The sequence below is a fragment of the Dermacentor albipictus genome, chromosome 9, assembly GCF_038994185.2.
Source record: "Dermacentor albipictus isolate Rhodes 1998 colony chromosome 9, USDA_Dalb.pri_finalv2, whole genome shotgun sequence".
In the NCBI taxonomy this organism is placed as follows: Eukaryota; Metazoa; Arthropoda; class Arachnida; order Ixodida; family Ixodidae; genus Dermacentor; species Dermacentor albipictus.
Window position 1 is genome coordinate 34,574,106 of NC_091829.1, and position 19,477 is coordinate 34,593,582.

A 19,477-nucleotide genomic window follows, 5' to 3' on the forward strand; every position below is an offset into this window, starting at 1 on the left:
TCTATGGCTGACATTAACGAAGTGGGAGTTGAGCAGGCCACGTAATGCGTCGGGCGGAATGGGTGCCGACGGAAGGGAAGCGCACTCGAGAAAGGCATAAAACTGGGTGACGTGACGGAATTAGGAAATTTGCGAGCATAAAAGACGGCGGCCGCTGGCGCAAGACAGTAGTACTTGGAGATCGCAGGGAAGAGGCCTTTGTCCTGGAGAGGACGTAAAATAGGCTGCTGCTGATGATGATGACTCGGTGTCTGCTCTCGGAATGTTCATTCCTTCGCTTGCGTCGCTCAGTGGGTGGTACACACCCGCAGTTGGCTTCCAGGGTTCTCATTGACGGGACAGCCCTCCTTCCCACCGGTTCTCCCTCTTTCCCCAATGACGCTTCAAGCAGCGGCGGCGTGCGCCGATCGATACCCCCAGGCGCGCCTGGCAGCGGCAGATAAGAGGTGCTCCGGGGAGAAGCATGCCTCTGCGCACCCTGTCGCACCCCGACGAATACCCGTGCTCGTTCACTGCGGAATCGCGAAATGCTGGGCGGATGGCCTTAACCGGCTGGAATTCCGTCTTTGGTGTTTTTTTCTGTTCTTTTCTCTCTCTTTTTTTTAGCCGAACTAAACACTCTCGTTTAGTTCGGCCATCGAGCAAAACAGTTCCGTTTTTGTTCTCGTTTTATGGCTATATTGCCATGTTGTCAACGCTACGAGTCGCTTCAGCTTTTGGTCGATGGAAGTTTCCCTCGTGGTTGTATATATTCCTGGTTGGTTTTGAGTGTTGGAATTTTAGTTGTAACTGGCGCTTCAACGAGCGCATTCATTCTATGTCTAACGCGTCTGTAAACCTTGCTGTTTGTAGGCCGGCGTTGCTGCGTAGGCTGTCCTTCGGCCTTGAGTTGGACCGTATGTCACAAAATCAAGCAAAAGCAAGTCAGAATAAGTGTAGAAGCATCCTATATCGCCGTTCAGCATTCGCTAGCGTTGATTCGAAGTACGCGCTCTGTAAAAACAGAATTCTACGGAGCTGTCTTAAGTAATTGCGCATAAGGTGTATGAACTCCGACAAAAAATTTCGCCGTGCTGAAGCCCCGAATAACGGGCGTATTTTAGGTGTCACGGGTGCGTACGGTGTGAAGTTCCCGCAGGGAAATATACACTGCACGTCTTCGTTATTGCTTGGCTGCTATGGCTCCGACGAAATATCTTCTTCGTGGATTCCGTGACCCGAAAGCTTTTGTGCACATTGGCAACAGACTTATGCCTTTCACGTTATCCTATAGTAGTGTGGACATATTCAATTAGGGCTCCCACGGACGCAACCACAGTACAGCACGAACTGTTAAGAGTGCGCATCAGCGTCCAGGTGTATACTTACCTGGGAGCAACATTCAAGCTTCTCAGTCGCGCGAGCTGGCGTTTGACAGTCGTAATCAGATTGTGGTTTTGGCACGTAAAACTCACTAATTCAAATTTTACTTTAACAATATTTTGCAAGACCAAGTTATACAGCGGAGTCACATGATAGTGCATCTCACTATTCACCACGCCTGTGTGCGCAGTCGTATTTCAAGTTCGGCTTGTTTGCAAAGACAGATAAGGCACAAAGAGTCGAAGCCCCAGAGCCAACCCGTGGCAGCGCACGCCTCCGCGCAGTAAATTACTAGGCTACTCAGGCCCGTCAGATTCACCGCTTTCCCCTCGTTCCTGCGATCACGCGCCATAAAATAAGCTCGATGCGAATCGCGGTACCGCGCTTGCGTGCGACTCGTTTCTTTGCTCGCGTCGCAGGTGCAAGCGCTGGGCGCGTCACCTAGCGGCGGACGTCGTGACCAGTCCGGTCGTGTGCGCTTGCATATCTCGACCCCCAACGAGGCAAAGCGAAAGGGAGGGAATACACCGATACAGCTATGGCGGCCAGGAAGAGCACAGAAAGAAACAAATTCTTTCGGCGACGGTTGCCCGACTGGTGGTAGCGTCGTTGTCGGGTGCGAAGAAGCCCGACTAATCCGCCGCCGCCACACACACTGAACTGCGGCGCCACCTATTGCCGAGTCGTCTCCTGCCGTGGGAAAACGCCCGCCGCCCCCTCTTGCGGGCCGCGCCCGCACGAGCGGAAATGGGAACTCGAGCGCGCAGACTGACTGTCGCCTGTTCCTTTCGGCACGCTCTTTATACGGGTGCAACCGCTGCGCGTTCACGCGTTGAGGGAAGGCCGGTCGCTCCTTTCCAATTTCGCGGCCATTAGCCACCGCCCTGACCTTCCCTCTGTCAACACGATAATTCAAAGCCAATCGACAGTGCCACGTCGCAGCCCCCGATGCTGCAGAGCGCCGCACGTACAGAGAAGATTGGCGACGGCGATAGTGTTGCAGTTCGTGCCTCGAGAAAAAAAAGACCTGCCGTCCCACCCGATCCCGCGCAGAGGAGGAGCGGGCACGGATTGTTTTTCGAAAGGATCGCCGAGGATTAAAAACGGGAGAGGCAGCAGCGTGTCTCTTTTTACAGCTCCTCTCCGCACGTATTCAATAGAGCGCGTGATTCTCTCAGGTTATTTTATTTTTTTTATTCGTGGCACCGTGGCTCGCGCGTGCCGCTGAATTGTGAGCTTCGGTTAACGCAGTGGCCTTCCTCTGCTTCGGCATAGATCTCAGTCCGTGACGATGCGCATGCAATGCACGATAGCACGGATAGTGGACCTGCTATGATTGTTTGAATGGAACGGCCAGCTTCTTTGATGCGTGATTTGCGCTTCCGTTAAAAAAAAAAAAAAGCTGGCAATTTTCATAAGCACGGAGCTTACATTCATATCGTGCGCTTGCGCACTACACCCATCGAGTTTGTCGGGTCGTTCAATGATAACCGTGGAGGCGAGTTCCTCAGAACCTCACCCTTGATGTGACACTTCGATGAGCTAACAGAGCTCGCTATGTGACATCTAAACGCTGCCCCTGGAAGGTACACTCTTCTTGTTTCCATACTATTCTGTCCTTTTTATCCGTCGCGACAATGAGCCAGCTACGAAAGAGATCATAAAAAAATAGAACTGTAGTAGGCTCATTGTGTCATGCTTTTCATATAGGCTTGAATACAACGTAGTAGATGCTATTTGATAATCAGGTGACACAACATATTGTGTCATTGTCACAATTTCGCTGCACCTTCTCTTCATCTGGCCTCTATGTTCCCGTTAACCTGACGCTTTGGATTGGCTTGGGGATGGATTGTACAAATATATTCGTGTGTGTCCGGAGCATGAACGGGAATCGCCGTTGAGAGCAGTCCAATCACTGATCATACAAAACAATATAATTCCTGTAGCCAGCCTTTCTTTCCGCCTTATTCGTGCGAGTTTCTTTATGCAATTAATTTGAGCATCGTAGGAGGCTATTGCTCGCGCCGGCTTTGAGCGTGGTCCTTTGTGTGTGCCTTTTCAGTATTTGATCCTTCGAGTTGCTTGCATTGGAAGGATACATACGCGAAAATACGATCCTGTGTTCTAGAACTTGAGATAATCGTGAGCTAGGCGGTGTTGACTGCTTCTGGTCAGGCGACAATGCTGTAGTCTGAACGATCACACACTGGCAGACATGTCCTTCCAGTACCAGTTCCCAGGCACCACCAGCTCGCTAGTACCGGGATTTGCTAGTACCGGGATTTGATCGCTAGTACCGGGCAACGTGCAATCTACATCACGGATTTCCCTTTTCGCGTTGACACGGCTATTTCACGCGCAAGCGATTAATAGACAGTCGCGGAGTTTGGAGGCATGCAGTGTAACTTTAGCGGATAATTTTAAGGATTCGCAAAGATACAGCGTGAAGACCACGTAAATTGCGGCAGTGGTAGTTCGTTTTGCTTACTCGCCGCTGTTGACCCTCGTGTTTATTACGGCGTGTAGAACGCAACGCCCGTCTCTTGCAGCGAGCAGTTTCAGCCCAAGTGGGGTCCAAACTTGAAGCCACTCCGCCGCCTTCTGACAGAACTGTCCACTTACAGCGACCGCGCGGGGAAACAATTATCTCCTCGGACCGCGATCTCCTTCGTGAAACACGAGAGGGCATTGCGCGCCGCGCGGTCAACTTTGATGCGCGCGCTGTATGGTGGACAGCATCGGGCACGGCTTTGTCCTTGCCCTACGCCGCCCCCGTTCTCTGCTGCCTTCCTTATCGGCGTCCGGTTTGACTGCGCCTGGTTCCGTTTCGACAGCCCGCAGCGTCGACGCCCCGTTTCACTTCCGCCAGCTTTCGTACCCTTCCCCTCCCCCCCCCCCCCCCCCCATTCCCGACCTCTCTCATCCACACTTACACAGCTTGAAACACCAACGCCGCGTAGCTATGACGAAGAGATGAGTGTCTGTGGGTGTTTCTCACCGTTAGCCTGGGTGACTTCTTGAAACGCGCTGTGCGATTCACGTTCAACGCTAGTATCTGCAGACGTCCTCTGTAGCAAGAAAAAAAGAAGTAGAGAGATAGCAGTGACTAGTGTGTTTTTGTGCGAGGGCTTTCTTACTTGGCAATTGCAACTGTACTGTGTTAGTGCGTGTATTCGCTTTATAGAGATCACCGTATGCTAGAGGTCTTGCGTTCCAAGGCGGCTATCACGGGATGGAGTACAGGACGCCTTTATTAGTGAACCGCGTGCTCGTACATAGGAATGGTCTCTTTGAGAATACTATTTCAACTGGATTATACTCCAGCGTTTCGGTTCCAAACTGTTTCGATCAATCACAGGAGGAATACATTTAACCCTCTGTTTGCCAGTGAAAGTGCTTGGAGGCACATTTCCTTAATTGAAATCGGCGTGTGTTCAAGCACACACGCACGTTTTCCAAATGGAAAGCTGTCAGTTTGCATTTTTTTTTTTTCAGCCAACATCTCCCACCCCCTCCTCATCCCGTCCCATGCACCACACACACAAAGCTTTGTTAGATTTTAAAAAAAATTAAATAAAAAGAGCGTGGTCGTATGTCATGTTAATCCTAAGTAAGCGACGGCGATCCCTATTGAACAGGTTGGCTGTTTGACATGATTTTGCACACACGAGCAGGCGCCTCTAAAGGCGAATGCTGGGCGTTTCCGAAACTTACCGAATCCTTCGTAGGATTCTTCACCGAGAGCGGGGATGACTACAAAACAGATGACGCACGCGAATAGCCCGTTTCATGACGCGAAGGCGAGGAACCTACGGAGAGGAGTATCGGCTACATTGCGGTCTCGAGGTGTGGTAGAGGGGTAACGTGAGCACCAACAGCCTAGGTTTGATGCAACACTCACGTTCCTGCGCTTGTACACTTCGGTCCACTCGTAGAGGAAACACCTAAATAGTAATGCAGCCATTACCGCATCTGAAATGACCGGGCAAGCAGACATGTACGCATGTAAAGTTGAGCTGTAAGCTTCGAGGTCATTTCGGCGGTAATCAATGGCAGAATATTAGGCGGTGTTACTTTCGAGAGAGGGCCACATTGTGCACTTAAAGGCTAAACCACGTTAATGTGGTTATAAATATAAAAAATAACGCTGCACGTTGCCTCCAAATTTATTTATTTTTATTTCGCAAAAACGAACAAGATCTGCTCCTATAAGGAGCCGCTCTGGCAGCAGCTGAGGACACATGTGAATCGTATATGTGTGCCCCGTATGTGCTTAAGCTTAGGACCTAAGCACAAATTGACACTCTAATATAACTCTGTACATTGTTCTTCCTGTTACCGAGGCCCCATCTCTTCGGTTCTGAGGTGTGTGTATGAGAAAGTGAAAACAAATGGAGTGTTTTACCGCTACCTGCGACTCAAATCGTTGTAAGCGATAGCCTTGCGTGCCTGAAGTGTCCCGATGCGAAATTTGTTTGAGCGGTATTTTTGAAACCGAGAGCTTCCAGGCTTGAGCACCGGCTGATGCACCTACGTTCATTTATCATTTTTATGTTTTCCCACAACGAAGCTTACTGTAACCTTATTGAAAATTATGGCAGTGGGCTTCTCCCCACATAGCTTCGCACGGCGGGAAAGCCAGCTTTGACAAGGGCGTTTAGCCACAGGTGCACACACGCACGGCCTCTTTTTTCTTTTCTTTTGGGGGGGGGGGTGGATGCGTCGCAAGTAATGCTCGTAAAAACGCCGTATACGAAGGAAGTCGCTGCACTGTAGAGATCTCGTTTGAGTAGAGGAAGCTAAGTATGGTTAAAGTGCGTCGCAGTGATGATGGTACCTACAGTACTCGCTGTGGGTGACCCACTGAACTATTACGTAACGTATACTTTTACGTGTTTATCTGCATTCTGCATGCAGTTCACAGGAACGTGAAGGAATAATAGAGTAGAGGGGGGGGGGGTGTTCCGTGAAGAACTTACATGTTCTATACTGCCTCGAAGCTATCCGTAACTAAAAACAATACATGAAACGCTCTATTGCGCTGACGTCATCGCATCAAAGCGTTGATGCCGACCGGCCCCCTTCCACGATAGCAATACGGGCACCTTACGGGCCTGTCGTTTCAGCACGCGCAATGAGCCCAATAATGGCACCACAAGCATTACTGCGTCATTATTTCGAATCTGCTATGCTCTAGGTCATATTCTTCCGGCGCGTACGTACGTTTCAGAACTAGCTTGTGATTGGCGGCGCTTGTTAAAGGCCCGCCACTTTGCTAAAGAGATACATGATGGTTGGCAACTTTTCGCGGGCTCATTTTGCCGCACATTTGCTCGTATGCTTACCACAAGGAAGTTGTCTGGAAGTCTGGACGGTATTTACAATGTCATTATCGAGCTTAATACAGTAAATCTTCGTTATAACGAAATCGCTTTATTCGAAAAGCTTTCATTTTCTCGCGTTCCTGTGACTCTCCTTTAGCTCATTCACTTTCAACGAGATACTTTTAATAACGAAGTCAATTTTTATGTCCATATTACTCCGTTATAAGGAGTGTTTACTTCATGCAAAAGTATTTCATACTCGCATGACACATCGCTAAACGTGCGCACACCCTGTAAGGATTGGGGTCGGGCATGAAATACGTGGTAGCCGGCCCATGCCATCGTCCGACTCATCCACGGTAAGGACGTTGTTGAAGGGAGGGACTTGTTCTCAATGAGGACGAGGAATATGGGATTTATTTACAATATCTATATGAAGGGTGGAGAACATTACAGTTCATCAGTCTAGCATGATTGAAAGAGAATGCACACTACGTAGCCGTCAATGGCTGCTCAAAAACCCTCTATCCTCCCTAGATCCCTAGGTGAGGGAAAACTGCCGTTCAACCTTCGTTAAATGGGAGAGTCATCGTAGTCGACCCGCCTTTGAGGGGGAGGGTTCACGCACTCACTTCAGCAATTTGGTTTCACTCAACACACCAAGGTGAGAGGGTTCTTGTAGACAGAGATCTTGACCCGAGCAGGCGCCTCTTGATCCCAGAGCTGACCCCGCAATCAGTGGCCGCCGCGCATGTCCTTTGACTGTGACGACTTCTGGGGCCCGTGGAAAAGCACCGCAAAACGTCCTTTTCCAGGAATTCTCTTCCTCCAAGCAAATCGTGAAGACGGCAGCGAATCAACTAACAATACTCGGCCCGCCGAACGTGGCTAGATAGGCCGGCGCCGCCGGGCTGTTGACGAGGCACATTGTTGTCTTTACAGAGCGAGTCGTCGCAGAAGGCTAAAAAGGGTTCGGAGGTCGCTTCACCGAAGATCGCCAGCCCCCGCAGGCCGATCGTGACCACCCCTAGTACGTCGCGATGCAACCAACTGTACACACACATTGTTCGCTCTCCCGCGGGAGAGCGCTGTTCACGGCTCGGCCAGGCCGCTCAGACTGAGCTGGGAGTCGTCGGTCCGTTGGCCGTCTCGTCCGGCGGCTCCTGCTTCACGCGCATCGAGAACAACAGGAGCAGGTTGGCGTCTCGGCCGTGCAAGCCGTTGCCGACGCCTCCAACGGCGGTGGCAGGGCAGCGCAGCTGCTGGTCTCGGCGTCGCTGGTAGTCCAGTATCGAGCTGAGCAGCCGAATGTAGCGGATGGCCAGGCGCAGGATCTCGTTCTTGCCGAGCTTCTTGTCCGGCGGGTGGGTGGGCACCAGGCGGCGCAGGTCGGCGAACGCGCCGTTCACGTTCTGCTGTCGCCACCGCTCGCGGCTGCATGGAACGAAACAAACAAATGCCACCACGGGGGAGGCGTGTCGCTGCAGGCGGGTTACACCCATACGCGCAAATGCGAACGCGCAACGCAAGTGCGACCCATGCGAAGTTAGTCTAAATGGGATTTCTTTTGTTTGCTATCAGATCTCTGTAATAATATTAATAATAACAGTATACCGCATCGATGACGATAACATTCCATCGGCAAACGTAGCGAAAATAGGGGCAAAGCGGGAGATGGAAATTCAAGACTATGAGCTAAACGAGAACAAGGTGAAAGCAGGGGCCAGCGTTTCGACAAGTGGACTTGTTTTTGCACGAGCCTCTTCTTGTGCACGGGCTGCAGCATCGGCACGGCGTAGACGAGCTCGTTCCCGGTTCTGCTCGCGGCGTTGCTGACCGAAAGCCGCCTGCTCCTCGGGAGTACCTAAGACGCGTGGCCCACCCATTTCGGAGCCGGCGAGAAACTGCATGCTGCGCGCGAGCTCGGTTACAGTGGGGAGCAATGACGTCACTACTGGCGCAGCTACTCTCAACACCACCTAGATAGTAAAAGGCCTTTTCACTCCAATCCATTACATCATGCTACCTGGCCCAAGTGCCATAGAATCTTATGGGTATACTCCCGAGTAGGCAACAGTGATTGTGACGTCACTGCTTTTGTCACGCCAGCTTTGTCAATGGAAATTTCAGGCCAGCTAGCGTGACGTCATGGATCGGAGGGAACAGGCCGTGTGTTATCTAGGTGGTGTTGGTTAATCGCGCGCCTCTCTCTTTTCTTTATTCGCGTATGCGCATTTTCAGCGTACAGGCGTCTGAGAGACGGACCATATACAGCGTCGTTGTAATAATGTAGAATAACTTATACCATGTGCTTTAATTACTGAACTGAAGCCAGCCAGTGCTTAAGTTATGTCCTTTTTGTATATAAATCACAAGACTAATACAAAGGCCGATGGAAATACTCGTACCAAAAATCTGTCTCAAATGTGAAATTCACTGGTGTTCCACGCTCATTTTGTTCACCGTTCGCAACAAAATTGTTTGTGCGAAAGCTTTCTGTCGCAAATCCAAAGCATTTCTGCTGAAGATTGAGGTGTGATACACGGAAACCGGCGCTATGTTATATGGACTTCAGCATGTCTGCTAACTGGACAGCACAATTCGACAATCAATGGAAGTATGCAATGATAACTTACATTAATAGAGAATTAAAACTGAGGGTTTAAATCAGAATAAGTACCTAACAGTAATGAGAATATGCCCATTTTCCTTTAAATGCAACGAAGTTCATTGGAGTAAGTTTAGCGGTTGTGTCGCTTCGCTTCCACCAAAGACTGCAGACTATATGTATATTCATTTTTTTTTACAAAATCATATTCATGCTTTAGAAACCGGCCGCGCCGCAACTGCGGATAGCGCTCTCGTGTAACCGCGGCTATATGAGGTGATCTTACACCCTTTGCAACTTGACACATAACGCCTTAATCGCGTAACAAAATAAAAAACTAAAAATACAACTGTGAGGATGAACTTACACTGGTCTCGTCACACAGGGTTTGTTCTCATGGCCGCGAGACACCGGAACTACCCGGGATCACCCGACTTTGAATTCCGACCCGGCGTAGTCGCAGCGGTGGCGCTGTGCAACACTTCCCAATCGATGTCGAGCGACGGATCCGGCGAGGTCTCCCCACGACGCCAATTGGCTGCTGAGCGACCAATGGCGGCGCTCGTTAATTAGCCAACCTACAGGAGACGGCTTTGTGGAGAGGGTGAAGCGACCAATACGAATCGACCTCGGCGCTCGTCCGTTGACTGATCGATAGAAACGTTAGCGGTGGACTCCGCACGTCGCGCTGTTATGTGAAGCGTGCGCCAACTGCCGGTTAAAGGGACGGCGGGCGGGCGAGTAAAATGATTGAAGCGTCACGTTTACGGGGGCCCATTCATTTTGGTCTATTCTTGGTCTATTGTGTGTGTGTGTGGTGGCGGTGGTGACGCATCTGCATTCTTTACGAATTTTCTGTGCCGTCGTATACACGTGGATGGCAGAACTGCATTTTACTATATTCATGTCGGTCGTCGCGAAGCGTTGATGTGCAACCCGCTTTTCAAACGATTTTAGGAAGATGACGGTAGTGTTACTTGATGTAGGTAATGCGAAAAATGAAAGTAACAGACACAGAGAAGTGCTTTCGTAGATCTCAGAACGGCGTGCGTTGACCTGCGCAGCGTTCACTGTTACTCAACATAAGTCTGCAGGTTTCGCGCGAATATTTCTGTAACGGCTTTCTGAAAGGTGCTGAGTACGTTATGATGTGACAACAGATTTTCATCTTGGAGTATGCCTGTACTTTGACTATCACTAATAACGGAAGAGAATGCTAGAAATTAAGCTATATGCCTGCGCAACGAGCGATGGAATGACAAAATGCTATGCGCATAACATTAAGAGCTAGGAAAACAGTGGTGTGGTTTAGGTAACAAACGGGGTTATAGCGGAAATTTCAAACAACGGAGTTTGACACTCCACGTATAATGCGTCGGGCGGATCACCGATGGTTGCCGAATGATTGCCAAAGGAAGAGAAGCGCAGTGGAGGGCGGAAGACTGCTATAGGTGGTGCGAGGAAATTTTAGGCATGTTATAGTTTCAGTTGGCGCAAGACACGAGTACAACTGATCGATGGGAGAAGCCTTCGTCCTGCAGTGGACATAAAAGAGGCTCATGATAATGATCAATGAGGGAAACAAGTAACAAAACGCAACTTCTGTTGTTCAACATGATTAGGCCTTGAAGCATTTTCCTTGGAACTATAGTAATGATTGCAACCTCGTTGTCTCAATCGCTGATAACGTCCGTCGGACCTGTACGTTTTCGTAAGAAGAAGTTAGAAACGCCTTACGAAAGAGAAGGGGTGAGAGAGAAAGATACAGAGTGCTGGTGACGTGGCGTCGCAGCGACGCCCTCTCCCCTCACCTGGCGCGCTGTGGCGGCAGCAGGTGTTACACTTTAATGGTAAGTAATAATAAGCAGGGATTGGGCCCCTAAATTCCCGCGAGCGTTTACACATGCAATATTTATCTAATGTTAGGTGTCACCGAGGTCACTCAAGCCCGTGGAGGTTTTCGTTAAATACTAGAGTTCACGAATTTAGTATAAGCCTTAATTTTCTGTTCATGGCTCTCGTTAGCATGTATACAAGCTTTTGCTTTACTAGCAACGGATTTTTTGTTGGAATTCGATGCTTGGCGGCGCCACTTCCGAGAAACACCTTGAACTGGTGGCGAAATGTACTGGCAAAAACAAGATTGTTTTCTGTCGAAAAAATGTAACTGTGTCAGTTGTTATAATCTATATCAGCGCTTGTTTTTTCACTGTGTGATGAAGAACAGGGATCAAGCAGTAGTGGGGCGTTATCATCGATGTAAGGCGTGAGGGCAGAGAACGAGCTGTTGGCGCCGAGACCCTGGTACAGCAAATTGGTAGCAAATGTATAGCAAATGCGACAGGTAGGCCTACTAGTCGCATGGAGCTTAGGTTTTACTTTCGAATAGTGTTGATCTCTTCCGAAACGCAAAAATCAAACAAATCAGCGAGGGTACAGGCTACTCAAACACGAAATAATATTTGGCTGCTCACGTTTCAATTTCCCACAATAGCACACTACCCGGCCGAGTCGCGCATCTAGCTGAGAAAGGCCACTCCGCGCCGTGCCAAGGAACGGCGAAGAATCGCCTTCAGAAACACCGGCATGGTTGGCTACTGAAGACGAAATTCCCAGCACACCGAAGCATTTCTTCCGAGTTGCGAATGCGAAAGCATTAATCTCCAGGTGAACGCCCCTGAGCGATCCTTCGAGTCCTTTTTTGCTGCGTTCTTAGGCTCACTTACTTCGTATTAGAACAACAGAAAGCTGAGCTAGTTGATAAGGATTCATTATGCAAAAAAAGTGTGAGGCGTGCAGACAGGACACAAGAGTAGAGAAATCGACAACACGGCGTTCGTGTTGTCCACTTCTCTACTCTTGTTTCCTGTCTGCACGCCTCACACCTTTTTTTGCATAATAACTTCGTCTGCCGTGTACTGGCGTGGACGGCCACGTTCCGCTACCACCGAGTTTGCGGCCGCCAAACATGTGGATGCTTCAGACTGCATAGCGGTACGCACTGCCCGAGCCGCAGCTGCCTGCGGTGCCAACGCCGCACACCACCGACGTCCTGCGCGACGAGAGACCGAAGCAGCAGCAGCGGCCACCAGGGCCGGCAGGCGCGCGCATTAACTAAGCCCAGTGGGGGGTGAGAGAGAAAGATACAGCGCGCTGGTGACGTGGCGTCGCGCCGACGCCCTTCTCCCCTCACCTGGCGCGCTGTGGCGGCATCAGATGTTCCGTTTCGCCCCAAAAGGTAATATGGTAATCACCGAGAGAGGAAGGCCCATGCGCGATAGGGGCTGCTCTAAGTAGGTCTTTCTTTCAGAATTGTATTTTGTAAATTAACGGAACAAGCACAACCAGCTTCTTACCTTGGTTGTACTTGTGCCCTCTAAGGACTAATACCTGCTTGCTTTGCGGTAGCGCAAGCGTAGTGAAATTCGTCGTAAAATTTGTCTATTGTAGGCTGCCTTTTGACTCGTTTGTTTGCCCACGCGCGGCGTGACAGTTAGTAAGCTCCTATGTTTTGCACCGAACAGTAGGACCAATTGTAAAGGCACGAAAAGAGCTTAGGGTAGCGTTGCGCACAATATGTTTGAACGCGGTGTATTTACTGCATTTGCCAACAACGGCTGAGCCACAGGTATTCTCGTTCGATTGCTTTGTGGGGGAACGCTTTGGCCTTTGCGTGACGTAACGCCTTGCATGGTACCTCACTGAGTGTGCTGCTTATGTGCTTGAAAGAGCGGTAGACGTTACAAAACTCCCACACGAAGCATGTCATTCGATCCTTTTCTAACATCGACTTTTGCTGTCCTAGCCAATCATCAGCAAGCGCTGTAAGTGATGTCCCCGAAAGCAGATGCCAGGAAGTACAGCCCTCAGGCGCGCTTGCGGCCAAAGAGGCCGTCTCCCCTTCAGGCAAATTCACTTAGTGTTCATAAATCGTTTACACCGAAGCGCGCAGATGATGCAGTAACGTAACGTTCGTGATCTGCAAGAGCAGGTATGGTTGTTTCGCAATGAAAATGTTAGAGCCACCTGATAATATGAATATTTTGGAAATGAGAAACTTACGTGGATGTGCAAGTGTTGCTTGCGGTTATGCTTCTGACGAGATCACTGCTCGAACACACTCTGTGGGCAAACATTCCGAGCATTTACGCTGAAAAGATGGGTTCGGCAAAAACACGCCTGTACTACAACGAAGCATCTTTTGCTGGCGGATTGTAAATTGATGTGGGTGAGACGTTGGGTGTTTCATTGAACGAGCTTGCACAGAATAACGTAAAGCAAATTGTTTTATCGCTCTCAGCTTGTCCAATGATCTTAAACCCGGTAGCGCCTGAGGGAACCTGAGGAATCTATGAAAGCGAAAGAAGTCCCGAGTGGGGGTGGTCATGGTACAGTACTGCAAAAGGTGGCTCCGTCTGGAGCGCATATGCTTAACAGAAAAGCACTCTTTGCAAAGAGGGTGAAGACGCGCGCGAAGCAACGGAGGTGTTGATACCGTCCATTTTTGTGTTGATAAGTCCATTTTTCAACTAATTTTTTCATTGCATTTTGTGTATGCCCAAACAAACATTCAGCATCACGTTACAAAAAATTATCTTCCTATCATCATTAGTTTGGGAGTTACAGTGAGTTTTCCAACCGATACATTCGTATTGCGAAATCGAAAATCAGCACTATTCATTTTATAGAAATAGTATCCCAAATATATTTTTTGTTTTATATTGTTGCCTAGCAGGCACACGAACAAAAGGAGAGACTAGTTCATTTCATGAGGTCTCTGTCTATGAAGCTGGTGCATGTTACGCATCTGTGTAGTTTCTGACATCCTTCACATGGTTTGAAGATTTGTTTGCGTTTTTCTCAAAACAAGATTTTGCTCCACCTCATGTTACGCAAACTTTGACAACTTTTTAATGAACACTTTTTATATTAAACTTTGCACACCCATTCCTCACATAAAGATGTGTGCGACGAACTAGAACAAACGAAGCTAATGCATTTTTTTGCATTTACTTTCTTAATACATTACTTTCTTAATATTTATCACATTGAAATTATCCTAGTTCACTGCACAGGTCTCCCACTTAGCTACAGAAATACAAAAGCTTTATACAATTCAGCAACGCATCAGTACTGCTGGTGCGACTAACGCTTTTACCACATTTTATGACAAAATTTACCTTCAAAAAAATAAAATGAACCATTTTCTGCACTTTAAACAGTTGAGTAAGCTAAATAATCTATGCTTATACAGGTTGGAAAGTTGTTTAAATCCTAGCTTCCCACATAAAATTTATTTTGTTTGCTTAAAAGAAACCTTAAATAAAAAATTGGTTCTTCCCTAGCGTAATCTATGAATGAAATCGCTCACCTGAAAGATTCGTTAGTGAATAAAATAACGAGTCCTTTGTCGCGTCTCTTCGAATGCGTGCTTGGGTGCTCTTACTTTTCATATCTCTGGCGTTTGATATGCCATTCACATTATGTGCACCGACGTTTTCCTTTCGTGTTGCTGTTGAAAGTACTGTGTGTAGATATTTTATGTTCTCATTATGCATATACTATTGTTTCTGACCTAATAGTTCTGCGGAAACCCGCAAGATGGAGTAATTAATTAAGGGAAAATCAGTCATTTACCCAATCGTATCAATTGCTACAAAGGAAGCCCTCATTTCCCTCATTTAATGAACTGTTGTTTCTGTTCAACATGCACGATGACCGGTGTATGAGCTGTGTTTCTGTGTTGATTTTATTTATATGTACCCCTTTTGCAATGCCGCAAGGCGCTGTGAGAAAACGTGTAAATAAACATACGTAATAAAAACACGAGGTTTTGTGTTCAGTAGCAAAACTTCATAGTCGCTAAGCCACTACTGGTACAACTCTTATGACCTTTATTTTCCATCATTGGTAGCCCATTCAGTTTTAGCCCAAAATAATGCTTCATTCTGTCTTTTTTTTTGTAAAATGTACCCTCCATTAGCGGAAGTTTGTGCTAATTTTCCTTCAAGTGGACCTCTCTGAGCATTACAGGGCTATGGTAGTCTTTAGAGCGGTATGCAGACATCTTGTAGATTGGCTTGCTTTTCTATATACAACTTTTTTTTTTCGTGCATAACTTAAGGACCTTTCCAAACAGCGCTTCCTTGTCGTTGCCATAATGCCCTCTGGAAACACGCATCAGCATCGTATCGAAAGCAGTGCAGAAGCTGCCGCACGTGTCTCTGTACTTTAGCAAAACAGTTCTGTAGGGAGGTTTTCTCTCCTCACGATGGTAACTTGCCATGGAGAGGATGTGCTATTACAAGAGAGATAATCTATTAGAAGACGAGGCCTCTTGTTGGAATAGCATATCTATGCTGACCAGCAAGGACCAAACAAGGGATACCTTAGCCTGGAGTCAGTGTTTCGACACAGGCACTTGCATTAATCTTCACTTGAATTCGTCACTGTTAGGATACATATAGGTTATGTATGGACATGACTAAGGGATTTATAGAGTCTCGAAAGAAACTCACAGACATTTGAGACAGAGAAACGTTATGCACCGGATTAATTTCTACAATTTTGGGTTCTTTAAGCCTTGCGCAAAGAAGCATGGCATACGGGCTTTCTGTTTTGTTTTTGTTTGTTTTCTAGCCCACGTCTAAATTCTGCCATTGTATCCCGCAGTAGATCTCGTGCTTGGCGGCAGAGCGTCATTCGCGACCGAGCACAATGCGGCAGGTGGCGTAAAAATACGAGCAGCTGCTGCTGTGTTCGATACTCAACGTCTTTTATGAAACAATAAGATGAGACATAAAAAAATGTGAGGCCTAGCGTTAAGACGGACGAAGACAGTGGTGTGGATTGGAAAGTGAGCGAGGGTCGGCCGGTATTCTATGGTTGGCATCGAGAGGACGAAATGAAGTTGAGCGGGCCGTATGTAATGCGCAGGGCAGAACAGGTGCCGAGGGAAGAGAATTGCAGTCGAGAAAGTCAAAGAACTGGGTGGCATGACGGAATCGAGAAGTTTGCAAGCGTAAAAGACGGCGTGTGCTGGCGCAAGACAGTAGTAATTGGAGATTGCAGGGAAGAGGCCTTTGTCCTGGAGAGGACGTAAAAGAGGCTGATGATGATGACGATGACTCGGTGTCTGCTCTCGGAATGTCCATTTCTTCGCTTGCGTCGCCCAGTGTGTGGCACAGACCCGCAGTTGGCTCCCAGGGTTCTCATTGACGGGACAGCCCTCCTTCCTACCGGTTATCCCTCTTTCCCCAATGGCGCTTCAAGCAGCGGCGGCGCGCGCCGATCGATCCCCGACGGCGCGCCTGGCAGCGGCAGATAAGAGGTGCTCCGGGGAGAAGCATGCCTCTTCGCACCCTGTCGCATCCCGACGAATACCCGTGCTCGTTCGCTGCGGAATCGCGAAATGCTGGGCGAATGGCCTTAACCGGCTTGAATTTCGTCTGTTTTTTTTTTCCTGTTCGTTCGCTCGGTCATTTTTTTTTCTTGTTTGATGAACAGGGAGAGGAAGTGGGATTCTCCATTTCACATAAGACGTTTACCGTGTGCTGTGGTTAGTGAGCTAGCTATATAATCACGGCGATGTATCCTGTACGTGCAACATACATACTGTATATACTTGGATTCCAAATGCGGACGGTTATTACCCAATGCATAGTCACGCTCCGACAATGCCGGCCACGGGTTTGGCCGTAGGTTGTCTTAAAGCGAAGGAGGAACAAATCAGGATAAGCGAGAGCGCATCCAATACAGCCGTTCAGCATTTACTAGCATTGATTCGAACAACATTCCTTGAAAAAAAAAAGAAAACTGAATTCTGTGGAGCCGTCTGAAGTATGAGGACAGACGTCTGAAGTAATCACGCATATGGGGTACGTCCTACCACGAAAAATTTCGCTGCGCTGAAGCCCCGAAGAAGTGTCGTGTCTTAGATGTCACGGATTCATGCAGTGTGATGTTCCCCACGGGTAAAATACACACTGCACATTTTCGTTATGGCTCATATGCGGTGGCTCCGACGAAATATTATTTTCTTCGTTGATTCCTAGCCAAGAGAACTTTTCTGGACATTGGCACAAGCCTCGTGCGTTTCAGGTTATGCTATAGTAGCATGGATATTCAAGCTGTTGAGCCGCGCAAGCTGGCGCTTGAGAGTCGTACCCGACGTCACCGCAGTGTGATATCCTGTGCGTCTCAAAACTGTAAATCTGTGTATTTGGTCCAATCTTTAAAGGGACCCTAAAGTGAAAAGTGATTTCTTCTGCATCAGTAAATTACCGTTCTATACAACACCAAAAACACCACTCTTGCAACGCTAAGACGTTTGGTAAGCCAGAAAAAGCGCAAGGACGAAATACGGGTGGCGACGTCTACTTAAGTTCCCGCACCTGGGGGCTGTGACGTCTTGAATTTTGATGGCATCTTCTAGGGCCTATCAACTATATATAGCGGTAAAGATTGACTACATTGTGTTGTAAAGGAACCAAATATTAAACATGGCAAGTTTCGGGAACCTGTATTCAGCCAACGCGGCCCAAATGCGAAAACATACTTTGGAATCCCTGACGTCACGATGACGTACCGGCGCTGCGGTTTCGGCGCGAAATTCAAATACTGATACTTGGGCCTTCATTTTCTCGTCTAATAATCAAACTATTTTTTTGAAACGACTGCCTGCAGGGTTCTCAAACCATGCTTCATTAGTCTAAACTGATTTATTGTTTCGCTTTAGTGTCCCTTTAAGGATTGGAATCATTCGGCTCCATCTGTCTACCAAAAAGGAAGGTCACCCTGAAGCGCCAAGCGCTCCTTCTGTTCCGCTTGTGTCATTGCCAGGTGTTAGCCGGGAGAAATAAGGTTGTGCAGGTCACAATAAAGAATTCCTTCCGGCGACACCGTGAGTTCTATAACCATAGCGGAGGGGTCCAGTGCTGCCAAGACTGTGTATCATCACCTGCTATATTTTATGGTAATCCTGTGTTTTAGTTTCTCCCGTTTGCCGGACAGAATTATAATTATTATGATCAGTATGCAAACGAATACCCTTGAGTAGTCAGGGATCCGGGGGGAGGGGGGTGGGAGCGCGTCTTATTCCGGACTGCTGTATCTTGAAAGCCATCTGCCACAGGAACAGAGGCCGCCGCGCGCTTTGTTTTCGCGGCTTAGTTCGCGTTGATGCCAGACACAGCACGAAGGTCAATTCGCTCGCTGCTGCTGCCGCACTTACTCACTCAAGCGCTTTGACTGCTAGTTTCAGCGGTCATTGAGTGAGATGTGTTCATGTTTGTTTGTGCGCACGCGACACCAGGCATGTTGTTAATTGAGTTAGTACGCCTATGTTTGCAAGCTTATACCGCCGATAAAACTACCATCCTCACTTCGTATAGCCAGCTGTTCACTAAGTTGCTATCGCAATCGATGCTTTGCCTTTCGGGCGAAACTACGACTTTTCATTTTGTATTCTTTTCCACGATAGTCATACAAACAGCTTACAGATGACGAAAAGCACGCGCACAAGCGCACCGCTGCACCAGCTGTATATGGGGCTTAACTCATAGGGCATCGAAGAAGCTTGAATATGAGGAGAAAGACTGCGCACCGATTAGTGAAAGAGAAAACGGCCGGCGTAACGGTGTGACAAGTGCAGTATAGATCACAGGATAAACACGTGTACCTGATGTTGTAGTTGTCATTGTGTCGAAGGAGTGGAGTTGGGCAGGTCAAGTAGAGCATGCAGCAGGTAATCGGTACTAGTTTGTCGAAGATAATGGTTGCCGCCCATTATCTTCGCCGGGATAAAAGCCCAGTCGATGGCGGCAGAGCATTAGGTGGTGTGGTAAGATTAGAAAACTTGCACGTAAATGATAGAGCTGGCTGACATAACACAGAGGCAATTGAAGATCAATGGGGCGTCCTGCAGCGGACATCACAACGGCTATAGTAGTGATGGTTACGTGTTAGAATGACGATACGCTAACAGTATTCAGCAAGACTAAGGTTATACAGCGGAGTCGCGTGACACCGCATCTCCCTATTCACTACGCTTGCATTGATAGTCGTATTTCAAGTTCTGCTTGTTTGCGGAGACAGAGAAGGCACAAAGCGTTGGAGCCCCCAGAGCCAACCCGTGGCAGCGCACGCCTCCGTGCATGACTGGGCTACGTAGTGGTATCAG

At 48.3% G+C, this 19,477-nt stretch overlaps 2 protein-coding genes across 4 annotated transcripts in view; one reads left to right on the forward strand and one right to left on the reverse strand.

Moving 5' to 3' along the window:
* The window catches only part of LOC135906522 (tetracycline resistance protein, class H-like), a 75,181-nt gene that overhangs the window by 19,733 nt on the left and 35,971 nt on the right, over positions 1 to 19,477 (forward strand). Inside the window, exon 10 of one of the 3 annotated variants that reach the window (XR_010565758.2) lies at positions 9,683 to 10,082. The exons of 1 other annotated variant lie outside the window; for it this stretch is intronic. The gene's annotated coding sequence lies outside the window, so the exon portion shown is untranslated. Of the gene's footprint in view, positions 1 to 9,682; positions 10,083 to 19,477 lie in introns of those variants that run through there. One more of the 3 variants, XM_065437959.2, reaches the window with a different exon arrangement.
* LOC135906559 (T-cell acute lymphocytic leukemia protein 2-like) lies at positions 6,668 to 18,995 on the reverse strand. Its single transcript, XM_065438009.2, has 3 exons — positions 18,977 to 18,995; positions 9,665 to 9,713; positions 6,668 to 8,123 (listed from the first exon to the last, which is right to left on the reverse strand). The coding sequence occupies exons 1-3, from the start codon at positions 18,993 to 18,995 to the stop codon at positions 7,802 to 7,804; spliced, it is 390 nt and encodes a 129-aa protein (XP_065294081.2). The 3' UTR covers positions 6,668 to 7,801.

Excerpts from the sequence above, each read along its gene's own strand:
- LOC135906559 (XM_065438009.2), bottom strand. Across the intron at positions 8,124-9,664 it reads CCCTGTGTGACGAGACCAGT|CCGCGAGCGGTGGCGACAGC; the intron begins GTAAGTTCATCC and ends CGTTCCATGCAG.